This window comes from Rhamphochromis sp. 'chilingali', assembly GCF_963969265.1.
Source record: "Rhamphochromis sp. 'chilingali' genome assembly, chromosome: 13".
NCBI lineage: Eukaryota > Metazoa > Chordata > Actinopteri > Cichliformes > Cichlidae > Rhamphochromis > Rhamphochromis sp. 'chilingali'.
In genome coordinates, this window is record NC_137940.1 from 22,470,120 (window position 1) to 22,488,891 (window position 18,772).

Consider the following 18,772-nt stretch of genomic DNA (forward strand, 5'->3'; position numbering starts at 1 on the left):
TGTCTCATTAAACAACTTCAAGAAGTCAAAGTTTGGCTTTCTCTCTCTCCCCCCTCTCTCTCTCTGCTCCCATTTGCCTCTTTGTGCCTCTTCTTCTTCTTTTTTTCTTTCCCAGCTTCTCCGTCATTGTTTTCTTTCTTTGTCTCTCTTGCTCGCTGTCTGCGTGTACAAGCTCAGCAGAGACTGAAAGAAGCCCCACAACAGAAAGTGTGGGTGTATACGAACAAGAATGAGAGAAAGAGAGAGTGCGCCTGCGAGCCTCACTCTCCCTCTTTACCAGTGTCTGCCATTAGGGTGTCAGTGGCAGAGTGAATTTATTTGCTGTGCGGTTACTGGGCTAATGATTGATGTTGCCCCAGCAAACAGTAAACCAATTAGAAGGCTGATGTAACGTCATTTTAAAAGCCTCCTAATCACGTTGCTCTTGAACCTGGGACCCGGGCCTTCCCTAATGAAGATTTATACTGGATCAAAGGAGAGCCTAACGCCATTAACAATAGATTGTATTCCACCAAAAATCACATTAGGACTTCTCTGCCCACCCCTCTCCCTCCCATCAGGCCTTTGCTAAATATATCTACTGATTACAAGTGCAGATGCACAGAGGAATGGAGAAACAGGGAAGAGCGGGAAAGGGAGGCATAGAGTTGCCCCACAGTAGCTAATTGTTGAGAATAAATGCGTATACTGATGAACAGCCTCATCACTGCAGACGTTTGCACGTGCATGTGTACGCGCACACAGCGTAAGAGGAGAAAAATAGTTGTGAGGTGCTGATATAAGCACACGAGGCCTCTAACAGCCAACAAGAAGGGCCCGGTGATGAAAGAGAAAGCTTAAAGCTGGGGAAACTAACTAGTTTGTCTTTGCTACGCTGATCCTCCTGCTGGCACTTAAAATTCATCATCCCCTTACCTTTCACTTTCCAGCGGATTATTAATGTCATATGGAAAATAACTACAAGCACACCTACTCAGTGGCAACCAAGCTGCACTCTGCAGAGAGTAGGGGGTTGCTTCTCCTTGCATCATTGTTTGTTTTTTTTTTGGTTAAGGTGGGAGGGTTACATTTAAAATGCAATCCATTAACGAATCAGCAATTGTCAGTCTAGGATTGTCACATGTGCCACAAAAAAATAAAAGGAAGACAGGATTTTTATATTAGTTCTTTTTATGCTTATGCAACAACTGATTTAAAAATCATAAACAGTTTTTTATTACAATCAGTGTCATATAACGATTACCTGACGCTGTAATTGTTTGCTTTGAATTCATCCACGAATGATCCAAATTAAAAGTTTTACGTCTTCTCGAAAAAAAACCCTATTACTATCCACAAATTTTATTTATTTATTTATTTTTACATTCTCTTATTATTTTAAAGCAATCACAGTAAAAACGTCCCCTCAGTTTGATTTCCAGCCCTGCAAACAAATGCTGACTTCAGTGGAATGCAGAGAAGCAGAAACAAATGGCCAGAGCCGAACAAGATGTGACATTAAATTAAAGCGCAGCATTGCTTGGCATTTTACTGAACGACTAAATCAGATCAGGAAATGGACACATGATGAGGTAATGCATCGACTCAGGTGATGGATGGCATATTGATGCAAACATTAAAACGAAAAAAAAAAAGAGAAGAGAGAATGAAAGGATGGTTGAATGGAGCGCTCTCTTACCAGTGGACGAGGGCTGGGCCCGGAGCAAGTATGAATCCTCCGGGTGGGGCTCCAGGTGAGAGTGGGTGGAGTTTTTCTCCAGCAGGGGCACCTGGCATTCCCTGATCGGTGGGGACAGGCCGGGGGAGGGGTGGTGGGGGGCAGACGAGGAGGACGGGAGGGATGGAGGGAGCAGGGTGGAGGAAGAGGTTGGAGGGAGTGGACGACCTGGAGGATGGAGGGACAGAAAGAGAGGGGGGGGCAGAGAAGGACGGAGGGGACGTTAGACAAAACAGATGGCATTGTCTGACAGTGATACAGGGGCCTGCTCAGAGAGGCAACCTGAATGGGAGACGTGGATATTTTTAATGAGGAGATGCCACCATTTTTTTAAGGGGCCTGTTGACTCAAATTACAGGTAACTCTGGGATCAATCCAAATTTTACGGTAACTATATCTAAATTTTAAAAAAAGTTTTATTGGTATTACTGATTACTGGTTGGACAGAGCTAATGCAAATGTGTTTGTCTTTGTTGGGAAATAAAATAAAATTAAGATCAAAATGTCTCTGAATGAGAGATTTTATTTTTTTGTGCTTTACTTAATTTGAGCTAACCTTAACCTTTAAGGCTTAAAAATCTGCACACGGATTGAAACACCTGCTGCACGCACACTGTACTCAACAAAGCTATCCGGTTAACCCCTAATTAAACTTGCTTCTTTGAGCATCCCCTGATATTAATAATGTAGAACATGCTGGGTACAATCACAGAAGGCTGAGACACAGAGAACGATCAGTGCAGATCTCCTAAGTGCATTAATGAGTACAAAAAAAGTTTCCTTTCAAGTCATGACAATTTTAGTGCCGTTTTCTCATTTTTAAAAAAAATGAAATATTGATATAAGTGGTTTAAAGCCATTCACAGTACTATACGCACACACACACACACGTATATACATACATGTTTTTTCATACACATGCCAAAATTAACACAGGACGCTATCTACTCCTGTAAACACCTAAAAAATGACCAAATGAAGCAATGGGGTCATACTGAATTGACCAACGGTGCAATTTATAAGCATCTGTTATTTTGTCATTAAAATAGTTCAACACCAATGGTAGAAGACTGCTGCTAGGACCTACATCCATGATACGATTGTCCTCTACATGGGTAAGACAAAAGAAAGTTAACAGCCAAGTCTTTAAATAGTAGGAGCCATGGGATGCGTGGACACAATCAGGCTGTCCCGTACACCAGAGAGAGAAGAGTGGGATGGAGAGAATTCACTCTACTCTCCAAAGGTTTGGAATCAAGGACAAAGACAAATCTAATAAATTCTATTTAGAGACTGCTCAAAATATAGAATAATTATGTCTGCCATATTTGCAGCTCAATCAATCAACAATATGATAAGAATGAGGCCACTGAGTCCAGTCAATCCACAGAAGGACTCAGGTTATTATAACTACTAATTAGATAGTCGACCGAAGACTTTTTAACACAATCACTTATTTTCTCCTCCTTCAAAGTAAGATCTCTTGTTAGCCAGCCATGTTTTTTCTTCTTCTTTACAATAACAAATTACCCATTTTTTCTCCCACAAAGTTTAAGTGTGTGGGGGAAAGCGGTCTAGTTCTTCTCCAGTTCTACAAACTTCATCTATTTGTTCGCTTGTCGCCGAAGACTTCAGCGGGAAAATCGAAAACACAGCCTTTCAGTCTCCTTTCTCTTTCTTTTCACACAGAACAAAAACAGTCAGCAACATAGCAGGAGAAAGACAGAAAAGCATTGAGACCTTGGAGAAAAAGAAAAGATAGCTGCACATTCATCATTGCACTATCTCCCCCCCTTTCTTTTTTTCCCCTTACTGGCGCTCCTTCAGAATACAGATGTGGTGTGATTGTAATTTGACAGCATTCATCTTCCCATCACAGAGCATTGACAGGAATCAAAAAACTGCAAAGGGCATGATAGATCGGGGGGTATGGTGGGCTTTTTTTTCAGTGACAATGCAATTTTGCTCGCCTCGGGGGGGAAACGGCACCTGGGCGAGGGAGAGGAGAAAGATCAATGCAGACATCACTTAAGAAACAAAGCGGTTGGACATATTTGTTGGCTAACGCGCCCTTCTATGCGGCATCAAAATGAAACGCATTAATCATGGTAAATACACCTTTGACTCCAGGTGTTGTCGCGGCTTTTGCAGAGATTTATTTGATAGAAACAGAGACAGACTGATGCCTCCATCCTGCTGTCCAAACTGCTCCAGCTCAGAGCTTTGCGTCATGGAAACCAGAGCTAGGATCGATCCACAGCCCCACGTTAACTACACCCCAGAGACATGCTAGCCTTGTCTTCTGTTTAGGTATGTGTGTGTGTCTGTGTGTGTGTACGGTCAATCTCATCAGAGCAAACAGAGAAAAATGGATAAACAATGGCAAAGCAAACACTGTGGCCGACAGGGGGGAAAAGGGGACGGACAGAGAGGGACAGGCAGAGACTGATGGAGAGAAGGGGACGCAGGTGGGGGGAGACAGTGAGGTTACAGGGTTAACCGGGGAAATCAAGAGCAGGAGAGACACACAGAGAGAGAGAGAGAGGTATGGAGGGGGTTTGGGGGACAGTCAAGAAGCTATGAGCTGACAAAACTTATTGCCAATAAAAGGGAAAAAAATGCGAGGAAGAAAGCAATAGAGGAAGGGAATTAGGAGGGGAAGAGGCAATAAGAGGGGACTGAGCAAGATGGAGGACAGGAACAAAACGAATAAAGAGGTAAAGGGGGAATAAGCCACCGATACGAGCAAAAAAAAAAAAAAAAAAAAAGGCCCAATGATCTATATGAAGTGACTTTTTAAAGAATGATGAGACGGAACCTAGTGATTTGCATATTTCACAAAGCCTACAATGAGGCTACTGGTGACCACTGGCAATAGAAAAATGGCAAATGTGTAGCAGCACACCTTGCAGAAGAAGAAGAAGCAGAAGAAGAAACATGCATGTTTTTATCGCGGGTCCACACAGCTGTGTCTGTGTGTGTGAGAGCTCGTGCACATGCTGTTATTAATATTCTAAATGCCTTTAATCACAAAAAAAGGAAAAATTGCACTAGTTGGCCAAAAGCAATTAAGGGAACTTTAATCTCCTTAGCAATTATGCTGTGGGGCATCCTTAACTCAGTCATTTCTGCCCGCTACATTTCTAGAAAGGTCAGTGGAAATTGCTTTGTGTTATTAGAACAAAGACTTGGCAATGAGCTCACGTGGTTCTCCTGACGATTTGTTCATTGCCATCCTTCAGCCGCCTCCCTGGCCATCTGTATACATCTCTCAGTCCTCCTCTCCCTGCGCCCGTCTCTTACTCACTTTGAATCTACAGCTCTCTCGCGCAAGTGTTGATTAGTGTGAAAAAGAAGCGTATCATGGGGGAGAATCTAGGCAATCCTAAGACTGTAGCATTGTATTAGAAGTATTAGCAGTGTCCCTTGATGATTTGTGTACAATGTAAAACACAAGACACACAGGCGTGCACATGCACACAGCCGTCATTCGTTTGTTCTGCGGGCACCAGGCTTTGAGTTGCTTGTATGAGTCATACGAGCATATAAGCTTTGCCTGTTGCTGAGCTACTGCATGTGAATGAGCGAATGAGTTTAGCATCGTCTATTGTTTCTCCGTGAAGCCATTCCTTACTCGGCAACGGAATTATACATGAGGCATAATTCTGCTAGTTGGCTCCTCAATGCTTTCCCTTCCCTTCTCTTCCGTGTCCTTGCCTTCCTTTCCGTCCCTCCCTCCCTCCTGCCTCAATCCGTCCATCCGTCCACCCATCTGGCTGAGGTGAGGAGCGGTAGGCCGAGGGAGAGGAGAGCAGAGTGGAGCGAAGGATGGAGCGACAGCTGGAGCCCAGTCAGACAAGGAGAGACAAATTACCCCTCTAACGAGAGCCATTCATCATCTCTTCATCTCTCCCTTCATTCATCCCTCTCTTCCTCCACACCTCTACATGCGGCGCGGTGCACCTGAAAAGCGCTTCGATCTGCCACACAACTTCACACTTGACAATGTTTCTCATTTAGTTGCTACTCGAGCGCGGAAAAGTCAATCAGCACGTGCTCCTAAAAAGATGACGAGGGGTAAAAAAAAAAAAAAAGTAGAAATAACGAAAAGAAAAGAGCGGGGGGAAAACAACAAGACGAGTGAAATGATTGAATGAGCTATGCGCCGGGAAAGAAGGAGGAAAAAGAAGCGACACACCCATGCTGGCACATGCAGAGACTCATTACCATGGCTGCTGTCAGCACAGATGTTGGACTGAGGGGGTGCTGTCAGTCAGTGTGTGCCTAACTATGCACATATATGTGTGTGCGCGCGTACGATAGTGCCTGACAGTGATCTGAGGGCTATTTAGACAGCTGTTGACACAATGGACCCTTTTCTCTATTTATCCATACAGTTCAGTCTATCTCCTCCATCTCATCTCTTCCTGTTCCTCCCCTCTCTTCCTATTTCTCAAGTTCTCGCCTCCTATTTCCTCTTATTCATTGCTTATTAATATTACACATTTTGCACGACTTGCAAGACGCACACCTGTTGTTGGTGTGAGCAACAACTGGATGTGGAAGTCTATCCAGGAACGGCCTGCTTTATGCGTCCTCCCACATCCACCCCCTCTATTCTTTCCTTTCGTAATCAGCGCCATTGCCGAAAATGAGTGATAAAATGAGTAAAGTGGGAAGGGAGAGATGAGAAGATGGTTCAACAGACGTGTTTTAATTAATAAAGTTGGGCTTTCATTGCCTAAAGAGATGATTGTATCACTGGCTCCCTCTTTGATGTGAAACAGAGTGTCTGGGTTTTTCTCTGCCCTAGAGCTCTCCTCTGCTTGTGCTACGCTTCTTTCTTTCATCTCGCCAGCATCACTTTGTCACTTCGCAAGTGTAGGGGCGTCTTCCCAAAAACGCAGATCCTCCACGGACACACAAACAGCCCGGGGCTGTGGCTGAAGATGTCTTTCAGTAGGGCAAAGGGTGCTATCCAGACTTCAGGGCATGACTCAGAGTCTTCTTCTGGTTTACTCAGAGTACATTGGTCCAAGTTCTCATAGAGTTTCTCTCAAAAATATCAGATGTTTTGAAAAATGAAGGTTCTGAGAAAAAAATTATCAAATTTTCTGTTCGGTCTCCGTTTTTCTGCTCCCATGCACAAAAAAATGTTTTATTCCAGACCACACGTTCACACAGTAAAGATCTGAACTAACTTTGAGCTGGATGCTAATCATCACTATTAATGAAATCAAATAACATTTGAGTTTGCGGGTTCTCACTCAAGCATTTCTAAGAATCTTTAATTTAAACAGAGCTTAAACTGAGCCTATCCATTAATGTTATCTACTTGTTTTAACAGTTTTTTGTTCACTCTCAATCGGCAACCACCGATTTCTCACTAGTCTGTTTTTCTGCTCCCATTCAAACATGAAGTATTTATTCTGGAGTCACTGAAGACCAAATGTTCAAACTGTAAATATCTGAGCCAACTTTGAGCTGGATGTCATTCAACATGATTAATTAAATCAATAAGAATTAACTCGCTTACTCAAAAACGATTTAAATAAGCAAATTCTCAGTGTAGGCTTAAAAAAAAAAGTCGCCTGTTAATGTCATCTAGATGTAAAGAAAAAAATGTTAATTCTCATTGAGCAACAGGTATATTTGAAATATTTCAGTGAGCTGAAAATAAAGTACTCCACAGTACTTCTATGTACCACTTGGAAAGTAGCTTCAAATTACTGGTTTGCATTACATTATGCACTCATTGCTTTGGAGAATAAAGCTTCTACACTTTTACACAATAACTGTTTCTACCAGTCTTTACAAATTTTTTTTTAAATAACTAAGCATTTCGGTAAAATTTGTATTACTGATTTATAAGCCTGTGACTGAATGTCACCACTGTGACTAGTGACCATACGAAAATGGAATATTGATTGAAAAATACCCAGTAACTTGATGCAGCTGGTCAACACAACACAGCACAAGGAGGCTTGTGAACATGAATCAGTGAATTTGTAAAGAGCCTAACTTCCAATTCCAATACCATGGTGTTGGAACTAAGAATATAACAAATACAACCAGTTAGCAACCAGTTGTGTTAAATCCTGTATTACAAAGACGCCTGACAGTTGAGTGACTCGGGTTGATTGCAATGTGTTTGTAGTGCCTTTGCACTCATAAAATAGATGGAAATTATTTTCAGACCTTGGTCGATCTGGCTGAGAGTGATCACCTTCACTGTGAGTCAAATCACATACAGAAGTCACCCAAAGGTTATTCAACTTCCAAGTAACCAGTTGGCTGCTGCAACTACTTGTTGCTGCAACTACTTGCCATCTCAGATGGCACAAAATATTCAATGCAATCAAAGGGCAACCATCGATTTTTACTTAAGACTAATCCAGAAACGAATAAAAACTAAACAGAAATGAGCAAACCCAGTCCAGTTGTTAAGTGAAACTACACACAATTCGAAACAAAAATTAAAAAACGGATTTTTCTTTTTTAAATTGAGTGGAAAATACAAACCTAAATGACACATTTCTCATCTGGCCAGATATGCTATCTAAAACTTGAACGCTGTGAAAATTACAGCCAGCCTCACAGAAGCAGCACAAAAGGAATGAATGAATGAAACTGGATTATTTGAAAGGGAAAAGAAAAAGGATATGTATGTAGGTAGATGAAAAGTTAAAGGCAGAAATCCTCAAAAGACCTTTACCTTGTTCCATCTTTTCAATCACAAATCAAAAACCACCTCTACAGAAGATGGCTCTGAGGTCACTCAGAAGTAATAGGTTCTGATGATTAGTGGCCTCTTAACAATATCCTTTGGCCTTCATATAATGTGAAGTGCACTGGGATAATGGAAACCAATTACAAACTAATGTCAACAGAACTTTGAAAAGAAACGCAAGGAGATGATGAATTGAATAACAGTGTTGATGGTCTCATCAAAGACTATTCTACGAAGGAACAGAGACAGACACAGACCTCAAAAGTCGTTGCGTGTCGTACTTCACAACCGCAACAAAGTACTGACTGATTGAGCTTTGCTGTGCTTTAAAACCTATACAAACACAAAAGCCTATATTCACCTAAATGAAGTGCAAAGATAGTGGACAGGATGGAGAACTGAAGATGAACTACACAATGCTCCCAGGGGATTAAACAGAAAGGAACATTGTATAGATCAAAAAGGTGGAGGCCAGAGTCGACAGCTTTTACAGCAAGCCTGACCACAAATGCACGTGGATACATTTGCATGCACACAGTCGTATAGTATGCTACAGTGTGCTGCAGGAAAACAAATGATGCAGGCCATGAATTCTAACAAAATACTTCCCAGATTATTCCAGCGTCTGCTTCAGGAGGTCCTTTCTCACTCCTGTCAAGAAACATTTTTTTGTTTTTGTTTTTATTTTCTACCAGGGATACGAGAGCAGACCCAGCTTGACACAAAACAATACACTCGACCTTTAGCCCCAGCAGCACAAATGCAGTTGAGCATCTTTCAGCGTCTGCTAATTGAAACATGCCTCCCTGTTGCGGAAATGTGCAAGAGTGTGTCGTGTGTGTGTGTGTGTGTGTGTGTGTCTGTGGCTATACATAGCATTAGGATGCTACAGCACAGTCATGCTGTCCACTGTCAGAGATGTCCACTGTGTAACTTGGGGCAACCACGCAGGCTGCATTACCATATAAATTACATCCATGTTGCTGCTCCTGCTGTGGATTGATGGTATTGTTATGGATTCTACGCATTGGAGCCTCATTGAAAACAATCAAAATAAATAGCCTCCTCCTCCCACATCAATGCAAACACACGCACAGATGCATGAGCAAGCGCACTTCACCACAGCTGCACATGCACAAACACAATATACGTGCATGGTAAGCACAAAAATACGGCCAGACCTTCAACCTAAGGTGAAGAGCTATAGATAGCTATCCTCTCAGCTTTCCATTAACTCTGAACATGCTCAGTAACTGCTGAAAGGAGCACAGGGCGACATTTCTGTGCAGAAAAGTCTGTTTGCTGGTGTGTGTGTGCGTGTGTGTGCGAGTCATTTGCAAAATCCGTATCAATACATCACTTTTGTGCTGCTGCTGTGCTCACTAAGCAACCCATTGCCTATTAATGATCCAAGCAGAAAAAATGGACATATCAGGGAAGAAAACACAATAAATTATTAATCAGCAAAATCACCAAAAATTATGCATACGGCATATATTAAACCTTGTATTTATACAGTTCTAATTTGCAGCAACAGTTATCTCAAGGCACCTTGCACTGTAATGTAAAGAGATGTCAATATTAAAGGAACGAAACCCAACAATTTCTTGTGACAGTTGAAAGAAAAAAAACTCAATTTCAATAGGAAGAAACTTCGCTCAAATCCAGGCTCGGGGAGGTCAGCCATCTGCCTCGAGCAGTCGGGGTGATGTGAGAGAAGTAAGTGCTGTTGCCATGGTTGGTGGGGGGGGTGCTTGGTCTGCAACAATGTTTAGGTGGGTGGTATGTGTGAAAGGAACATCCACATGGATGCCAGGACAGAAAGTTTGCCATTAACGTCGTTCCCTTAACGTGCCAGCAGTTTTAACATCGTGCCTGATCCGTGCAGATATGTGAACAGAGTAACAAGAACCACACAAAACACATCCTCAATATGACACTGAATAAAAGCCGGCGTTTAAAAATGACACCCAATTATTTTCAGTTTCATTCCTATTATGAAACGAAGACAAGTGAAACAAATATTACATCTGAATAATAGAAAAAGCACTTTTTTCTGTATTAAATCCAAAAGATTTCATGGCACCAGCAAAGCTGCTTCCATGTTTTCGCACTTGAGAGAAGGGCCGAGAGTCACATATGGACAAAGTCTTTGATTACCGGAGATAGCACTTGGTCTTGGCACTTAGTGTAGCCACTGACAAAAACAACAGAAACCTGCCTGCAGCTTTGGACATTAAATTTATATTCTATCTGGAAGTCCAATATCTCTGTTTGTTATTTCCACTGGAGAAAGCTTTTAGATGCTGCAGTAGAAAAATCAGTGGGGTGAAAACCTGGGCAGACAGAGCTTTCCCTCCAATCTTCCATGCTGCTGAATCACTCGCAGAAGTGTTTAGTGGTGTGTGGAAAAATTGTGAACCTGGTACAAGCTAGGGACATGAATTAGGAGTAGAAGCAGAAATTAAATTCAACATGTCTATGTGCTTGCCATGCAAAAAAAGGAGAAAAAAGGCGAGTTACAGTTCATTTAATGTAATTAGCTGTAATTAATGTTTACTAAAAGATAAAAATTGGACAGTTTCAATGTTCTGACAAAGATCAAGGTAAGAAAGAAGCTTCACCAAAAAGAAGAAGAAGAAAAAAATTCACTGCTCAAAACATTCTCACTAATAAGCACTTAAATGTGAGTCACCCAAGATTGAATTAAATGTTTACACCATTTCCAGACAGCCTAAATTTCCACACAGCTAATAATTAGGTCTTCTTCTGTGGTGGATAGAGAATGTGCTTATTCTTATTAATTACATGAGGCCAGTGCGAAAAATAAACTCAAATCCTGCATTACCCACAATCATCCGAAATTAATACTATACTCATTAAAAATCAAGTGTTCGTGGAATGCATCATAAAAAAAGCAAATAAAGACAAGTGCAAAAATAATACAAAAACACACATTCAGCTACATACCATACACAGTCATAGTAACACACACAGGTAACTGCACAAATACCTATTCAGCACAGCTCTACAAAAACATCAGCCATTTTGGTGTGGTTGCTATGACGAGCTAAATCTTTAAAGACCACAAAAAAGACAGAAAGATGCAGAAAAACAGAGAAGAACAATTAAAGAGCAGAAAAAGAATCCAAAAGAAGAACAAAAAAAGAGAGCGAGAGCCAGGGGAGAAAGAGGAGATGGAAAGCGATCCGTTTGGTGCACGCTAGTTTGCGACCTTGTGCAATCGGAGATATCGCGTTTAACTGGAAAGTCGTGAATCAACTCAATTTCAATCACACTCTTTTGTGTGAGTTGTTACATTATTTGATGTATGCGTGTGAGACAGTGGGCTTGTGAGGCTGAGTCAGCAGTGTCTCCTTTGACGATAAAGCACACACACTCACACTAACACACACTCACAGTCCCCAGAACCCTCTACGTTGGGATCAGCCAAAAGAGGGATGATGTATTTAGAGCCAGTGGATAATGGCTGTACTGTGGCCTGTTGCTGAGAGAAACCTCTCCTCTCTTTGATGTTCTGCAGTCTCTATTTATAGTAACAACAGAAAAAAGGACTGAAAGAGCTGGAAAACACATAGGCCACATTTTGTTCTCACTAACGAGCTTACTGTTGAGCATTGTGCTCTCTCTGAGCAGGCGGTAGTGTCTCAACACTCCTGGCAGAATTTACAGAGCCGCTGGCACTTCGGTTTAGACACATCCTGCACCTCGGCGCAGTGAAGTTATTTATCAGACAGATACAGCATTGTTGAATTTGCAGTTTGCTAGTGCTGCTGCAAATTCTGGTATCGATCTGACACCAAGTAAAGTCAAGGCCGGTTTTGCCGATATCAATACCGATAGTTTTTAACGTATAAAGGCAGCTTATGTAGGGGAGAGCTGCGTGTCATAATATGATATGATATGACTCATCGTTAATTTTCAAATTATGAACACATTTTAATGACCACTATATCACTGTGATTTTTACCTTCCACATTCAACACAACAAGAAATTCCTTTAAGCTTTTCATGTATTTTGGAGATGTGGAATGTAAGTGTGCCTGTGTCTGTTTAAATGTGCTATAGGCTACAAATAAAATAGACATTTTCAACTAAATAAATAAATTACACAATTCAGTGTGCTACATAGCCAACTTAGAGGACAGAAAGTATCGGTCCTGTTGTGCTAGTATCGATCTGATACTATTTATATTTGGATTGATCTACCTGCTTCTACTGTGTGCATTTTAAGGAGTGAGGCGTAACAGATGGAGGCATGGATTTTACAGCGGCTCTGAAGGTTCACTGTCACAGAGTTCAATCTCGTTTGGTTTTTGGAGCACTGTGTGTCCTGTGGAACTTTTAGCATGACCACAGTTTCCATCAAAAAGCGGGCTCAATTGCTTCATCCATTTAACCTTTACGTACATTTCTATAAATAGGTCATTATTACAATTTTACCATAATAGACACCCAATTTATTATCCCTGTTTGAGTTTCATTAAGAAGCTCAGTTAATGGAACTGACATTTTGGATATTACAAAAATATTATTTTGGGTGGATCTCTGACAAATCCTACTGCCCCCCTTTTGAAGTCATCATCACTTGCAGGATGTGCTTAGGAGGCGAGCGTTATCACTGATTGCATTATTAGCTGCTGCCTTAGAAAATCAGATGTTAATTACATGCAGATTGCGAGCTCAAACGGAATAAAAAGTGCAGCACAAACTTGCTGTCCCACACTCTGCCGCGGCTCTCTCACTATATCTGGGCCTTCTGCTAGTAAATGGTATTATTCTGTCTCCTTATATACATAGTGTGTATGTATCTACCTTTCTTTCCTACATGATCATGCAATAGTCATACACCCTTACAATTAGCACAGCTTGCATCAGCTGACATCAGCTGACTCAGAGGAATATGGAAGTCCCTATGCTAATGGACTTGACATGCAGTTGTGCATCTAGGTGTACGCCCGAGTGTGTATTTCGGAGCGCTTGTTTGTGGTCCCCTTTTGCACAAACACTCTCTTGCAAATGTGATGCAACTCCCAAAGGCACAACCTGCAAGCCCTTTCAGCTCACAAACAGTCATGCCCAGCCAAGCACAGGCAAAAAGCCTTTAGTAGGCACTCTAGGAGACGCACAACAGCCGCACGCTCCACGTTAGACTATTAGGCTCACCTCTCATTGTGAACTAGAGACCTCAGAGACAAATAATAAATGCTAATCTTGATAGGACGAAGCCAAGTCAGTCAGTTTAAGCTGAGAGCGTTGAATGAGATTTTTAATTACTGCATGACCTGGGGTATATTAGCGCATATTAATGAGGATCATTAACCTAGAGGTAACTAAGACCCCTCCTCCTTAACTACAACTGATAGCACCTCTGCTGTGTGCTAAACTGTGTGCGTGTGCGTACATTAAAAAAATGAAAAGAAAGAAAAAACGTTTCACAGATGGCTTATTCCATCCCAACTGCCTGTCCTTGGTGAAAATAAATAACTACAGTGAATCTCCTTTTACAGTTGAGGAATTATACTGCTGAAAGTGTGAAAAAAGGCTGGGGAAAGAATAAAACAAGTACAGAATACAAAACCTTGGCCTGTAACTTAAATGCTGTTGTGCCCATTTTCTGCAGCACAAAGATGGGGCAGGGACGGTCATCATTTTTATGTAGCCTTTGACCAAATAAAAAAAAGAAAAGAAAAATTCAGCGGGCAACAAGTAGGAGCAGCAGAGAGCAAAACAAAGACGAAGAGAAAGGAAGAGCAATTTCAATTGACATATGCAAAGGTCAAGGTAATTTCAATGGATAAAGAAGAGGCCAAACAGGGAAAAAAGCGAAACTTTCCTAGTATCTCTCTTGAACTATGAGAGGTTGAGGCGGAACAGAGGAGGTCTTATTTTCCACCCCTGCAGTGTAAATGTCAGGGCTGATACTGACGTCACCCACCCATCGTTTCTATAACGCCTCCCCCTCTCCGCCGCCCCAGCCCTTTCCTCCAACCACATGTGTCAGCTTCAGTCTTGTAGTGCCATTACACTGCAGTCTCAGTGGTATAGAGGCAGACGCTTTTATCTCATAAGAAGGCAGACCAGCCGTATTTGGCTTGTAACATTTGCTAAGCACACACACACACACACACACACACACACACACACACACACACACACACACACACACACACACACACACACACACACACACACACACCAACTCATTCATGCAAAGACGCCTAATGCGCACACACGCACGCAGACACCCATTCATGCGCATGCATGCTCTAACACTGTCCATTCCTCTCCACTCTCACTGCCTCAGCAGTTTATCCTTTCATCTTTACATAACTGTGAGGTCCCTCGGTGACCTGCTCTAAAAGTAGTTGTTCCACAGAAGACACATGCAACAATCCGCAGTGCAGGGAGGGACCCATCCACCCGAGGCTCGTTTCCCCAACTCTAAATCTCCCTCATTTCTCCACTCAAGCCAGTGCACCAACTGGAAGAAAATACCAATAAGATAATGAGCAGAGGGGCCAGTGTGAGGGGAGTTAGCTGCGCTGGTGTACACACACACACACACACACACACACACACACACACACACACACACACACACACACACACACACACAGATTTATCTATGAAATATAGGGCAATGCAGCAGAGGGAACAGGACTCCTTTGTGCAGGAAACCCAAAGGAAAAACAAGGCCTGTGTCGTTGAGTGTTCTGGGTGGTTACGTACGTGCACAATGGAGCCAATCACTTGAGCTGTGAATTATTCTTTCTGGAGCCGGTATGGAATAATGGGAAATAAAACTGTTCTCCGGTTTTTCCGCCATTTTCATTATGTAAACTGATGGCAAATGTAATATGGTTGAATGCAGCATTTGCACAGTTTGAGTTTAGACCATGGCAAGTTGGGCTGTGGTTTGTTTTATGTAACTGTACATCTGAATGTGTGCACCAGCCAGTGTGTGTGTGAATCTTCCTTCAGTACACCATGCATTAATTGCCATTCCCAGTGGTCGTCAAGAGAGCGCAGGACTCCTGGGGGACATCTCCACCTTCATTAGACTCTACTGATCATCACACTGTGGTACCAAGAGAGGGTCTGTTCCTCTCTTTCATCACTCCTTCTCTTCACGACTCCCTTGCCTCATGATTTTTATATGTAGCATTATTTCTCAACCAGACCCTGCAGTGTCGTTTTTTTAAAATATTATCTTCATGGCATTTCTGGGTTTATTAAGCTGGCGCAGACAGAAAAAAGAAAGGAGACGTGAGAAGGAGCCTGTGAGAAAGTTCTAGATGAGCTGGACTTGAACGCAGTTGCTCCGTGCTCGCCCCTAAACTGCTGTACCACTGTGCATCTTTCTCCCTCAATTTGCAATGGCTTATGATTTCACCGTCTCCCCTCTCATCCTTCAATATTTCTGTCACCCCACTCGCGCCCCCTCCCCTCAAACCATCACCCCCCTCCCTCGCACTTCCTCTCCGCCCTCATCTCACACGTTCTTTTGCATTTTCATTCCCATCAGCCTTCCTTTCATCATTATCTCTCAGTTAATACTTCTTACTGTCTCGAATCCCGGTGCAAGTGGTTCTTACCCCCAGGGGGTAAGTTCGCTCGCACTCCACAGACCCCTACAGACATGTAATGCCCCCCCTCCTACTCCCCAACAACTCCTCCAACTCATCCCTCCGCTCTCTCCTCCCCTCACTCCTCTCTCTCTCTCCCCTCCTTTCTCCGCAGTGGATGAGAGACGCCAGCTGGAGGAAACAGAGAGAAATGGGCCCAATTACAGCATTGGGAACTGAAAGTTGGCTAATTAACTCTAATTCGTTAACAAACTGGTTTTTCACCAAGAATCATCTCTCTCTGTCACATGGCATACGCATGCATGAGAATCTGCATTTGCATGCGCTGCCAAAGAAAAGAAGAGAGGCCGAACAGACACCCATCCCCATCTACACGATTGCAGGTACACACGCACACAAATACAGCAAAAAGAAAAAAAACCTGCACTCCCTTCCCATTTCCACACACACACACACACACACACACACACACACACACACACACACACACACACACACACACACACACACACACACACACACACACACACACACACACACAGAAGCTCACATGCCCACACAAGTGTGCGCGGATCCACTTGCTCAGCTGTATTTACTGCAAGGGCAATATGTTGATTACGTTAGAGTGGCTGATTATTGCACAGTGACAGTAAAGGAAACAAATGTCTTTCATAGGCAGGCATCTATCTCTGCGAGAGGGCTTCTAGCTATAGACTATAGCAGCAAATGACTGCGCTGTACCCAGCTATGACAGACAAAAGAAGGAGTGCAAGAAGAGGAGGGGAGAGAGTGATTGCACAAATGATGTGCAGGAAGAACAACCCCCCCCCCCCCCAAAAAAAAAAAAAAAAAAACAAACAAAAAAAAAACAAACAAAACAAAAACCGAGGAGCCCCAGATGGAGACGCAAAAACAGATGAAATTAAAAAAGCGAATGGATGGAGAGATGAGATGAGACAGCGCTAGGAGATGGGTGAGGAGCGATACTCTGGATTTTGCACTGAACAAGTGAAGCAGTTTTCCTCTGCACTGGGATAATGGTGGTTAGAGGGGAGAACAACAGGTTTATCTAGTGCAAAGATGCTATCTGGGGTGAAACACACACATCACACGACCTCACACACGTACACACTGTAGGATGTTTCATTACTTGTGCATTACAGACAGTATAGGGAATTATAGTGTTGGTAGCACTTGAACAATGGGTACAACTTGTCTGAACACACACACACACACACACACACACACACACACACACACACACACACACACACACACACACACTTGCAGAATATATGAGTATGAAGTTTGAAAGCATCTCTTAAAGCCATTGTTAGTAAATCGGGATATCCTCTCATCCCACTTGATGAGTCGTGAAATCCTCCTGGATTACCAGATACGATAACCAGCTTCTCACATATGTCTGTGATAATACACGTATGTACATAGAGAGCAGACACACAGACACACGCATGCAGTCTACACCACAGAACAGATGGTTTTGGATGGGAAATGTCACTTCTCAGTTCTTGCTACGCCTTTACTTTCATTCTGCCCGTCTTGCTTCTCCCTCCTTTACCAACTCTCACTCTTTCCCAGTAAATTTCTGCTCCCTGCCTTCCTCTCCAACTCTAGATCTTCTTCATTGATTCCTTTGCGATGAGATTGATAGTTACTCCTCTCCCTCTCGCTCGCTCTGTTTCCCTGATCCACCTCTTTTTCCTTTTTTCACTTGCTTCATCTCTGTCCCTCTCTCACACCTCATTAGTAATGCTAATACCCCAAGTAATAGAAGACACCATTCAATGTATTTGTGTGAGTGTGTGAGAGTGTGTATCTGTGTGTGTGTGAGAAAGGGACTGTGTCTGGGAAGGGGAGATGAGTTTCCCCCTCTGATCCCATTTCTCCGTCTCTGGCCCTGCTTTCCTTCTCGCCGGGGAGAAAATCCGATGGAAATGCAATCACAATCATTTAGGGTCCAGACAAGAACGGACACACACGCGCACGCATGCACACGTGCACACACGCACGACCACGCACAAACACACACTCTGCTCCAGTACCGCAAGGGAGCCATGCAGAAAATTGTTTTGGACATGGTGATGAGGAGAGGGGGGTCGGGGTGTGGTGAAGGGGGGACTTTTTAATTTACATTTTTAATGTAAAATATCATTCAAAGAGGGAAAGTTAGGCATCTCATTATGCTGCTTCTTTATTACACGCGAGGCACATCAGTCTCAGGGTGCTGTGTCCTGGGAAATGTGCACGCTCGCACATGCATAAACACAGGCGTAACACAACCTGCGGAGCCCTCCGGCCGCAATCAGCGCGTAAGAAATGAGGCTCATCTTCATACACAATAAATCTGGAATAACCTATTCTGTCTTCCAGAAATCATTAATCACAAGTAATCTATATCTTTGGATTTCCCTTCTCAACTCAAATCTGTTGGGGAGGGGAAAACTTCAAACTCCCGCCTGGTTAGTCTTAATTACGAGTAAACTATTTGATGGTCTGGATCAAGAATTTAGCTGTGCATCAAGATCCACGGCGACGATCGCAAAATAACCACCTAATATTTTTGTTTTTTGCCACCTTTTGGAAAGGTAATGACCAAAAACATATACGGACCATTAACTGATTACTTGCGTATATAAAATGCTGATTTGTGTGTGTTTGGCACAGATAAACCTCAGCATTGTGAATATCTATACT

The 18,772-nt window shown here is 42.7% G+C and overlaps 1 protein-coding gene across 1 annotated transcript in view; it reads right to left on the reverse strand.

Annotated features, from left to right (window-relative positions):
• tenm2a (teneurin transmembrane protein 2a) overlaps positions 1-18,772 on the reverse strand; it is a 226,381-nt gene that overhangs the window by 62,583 nt on the left and 145,026 nt on the right. The window contains exon 5 of the mRNA XM_080900423.1: positions 1,679-1,885. Within this exon, the coding sequence (XP_080756549.1) occupies positions 1,679-1,885 (207 nt within the window). The remainder of the gene's footprint in view (positions 1-1,678; positions 1,886-18,772) is intronic.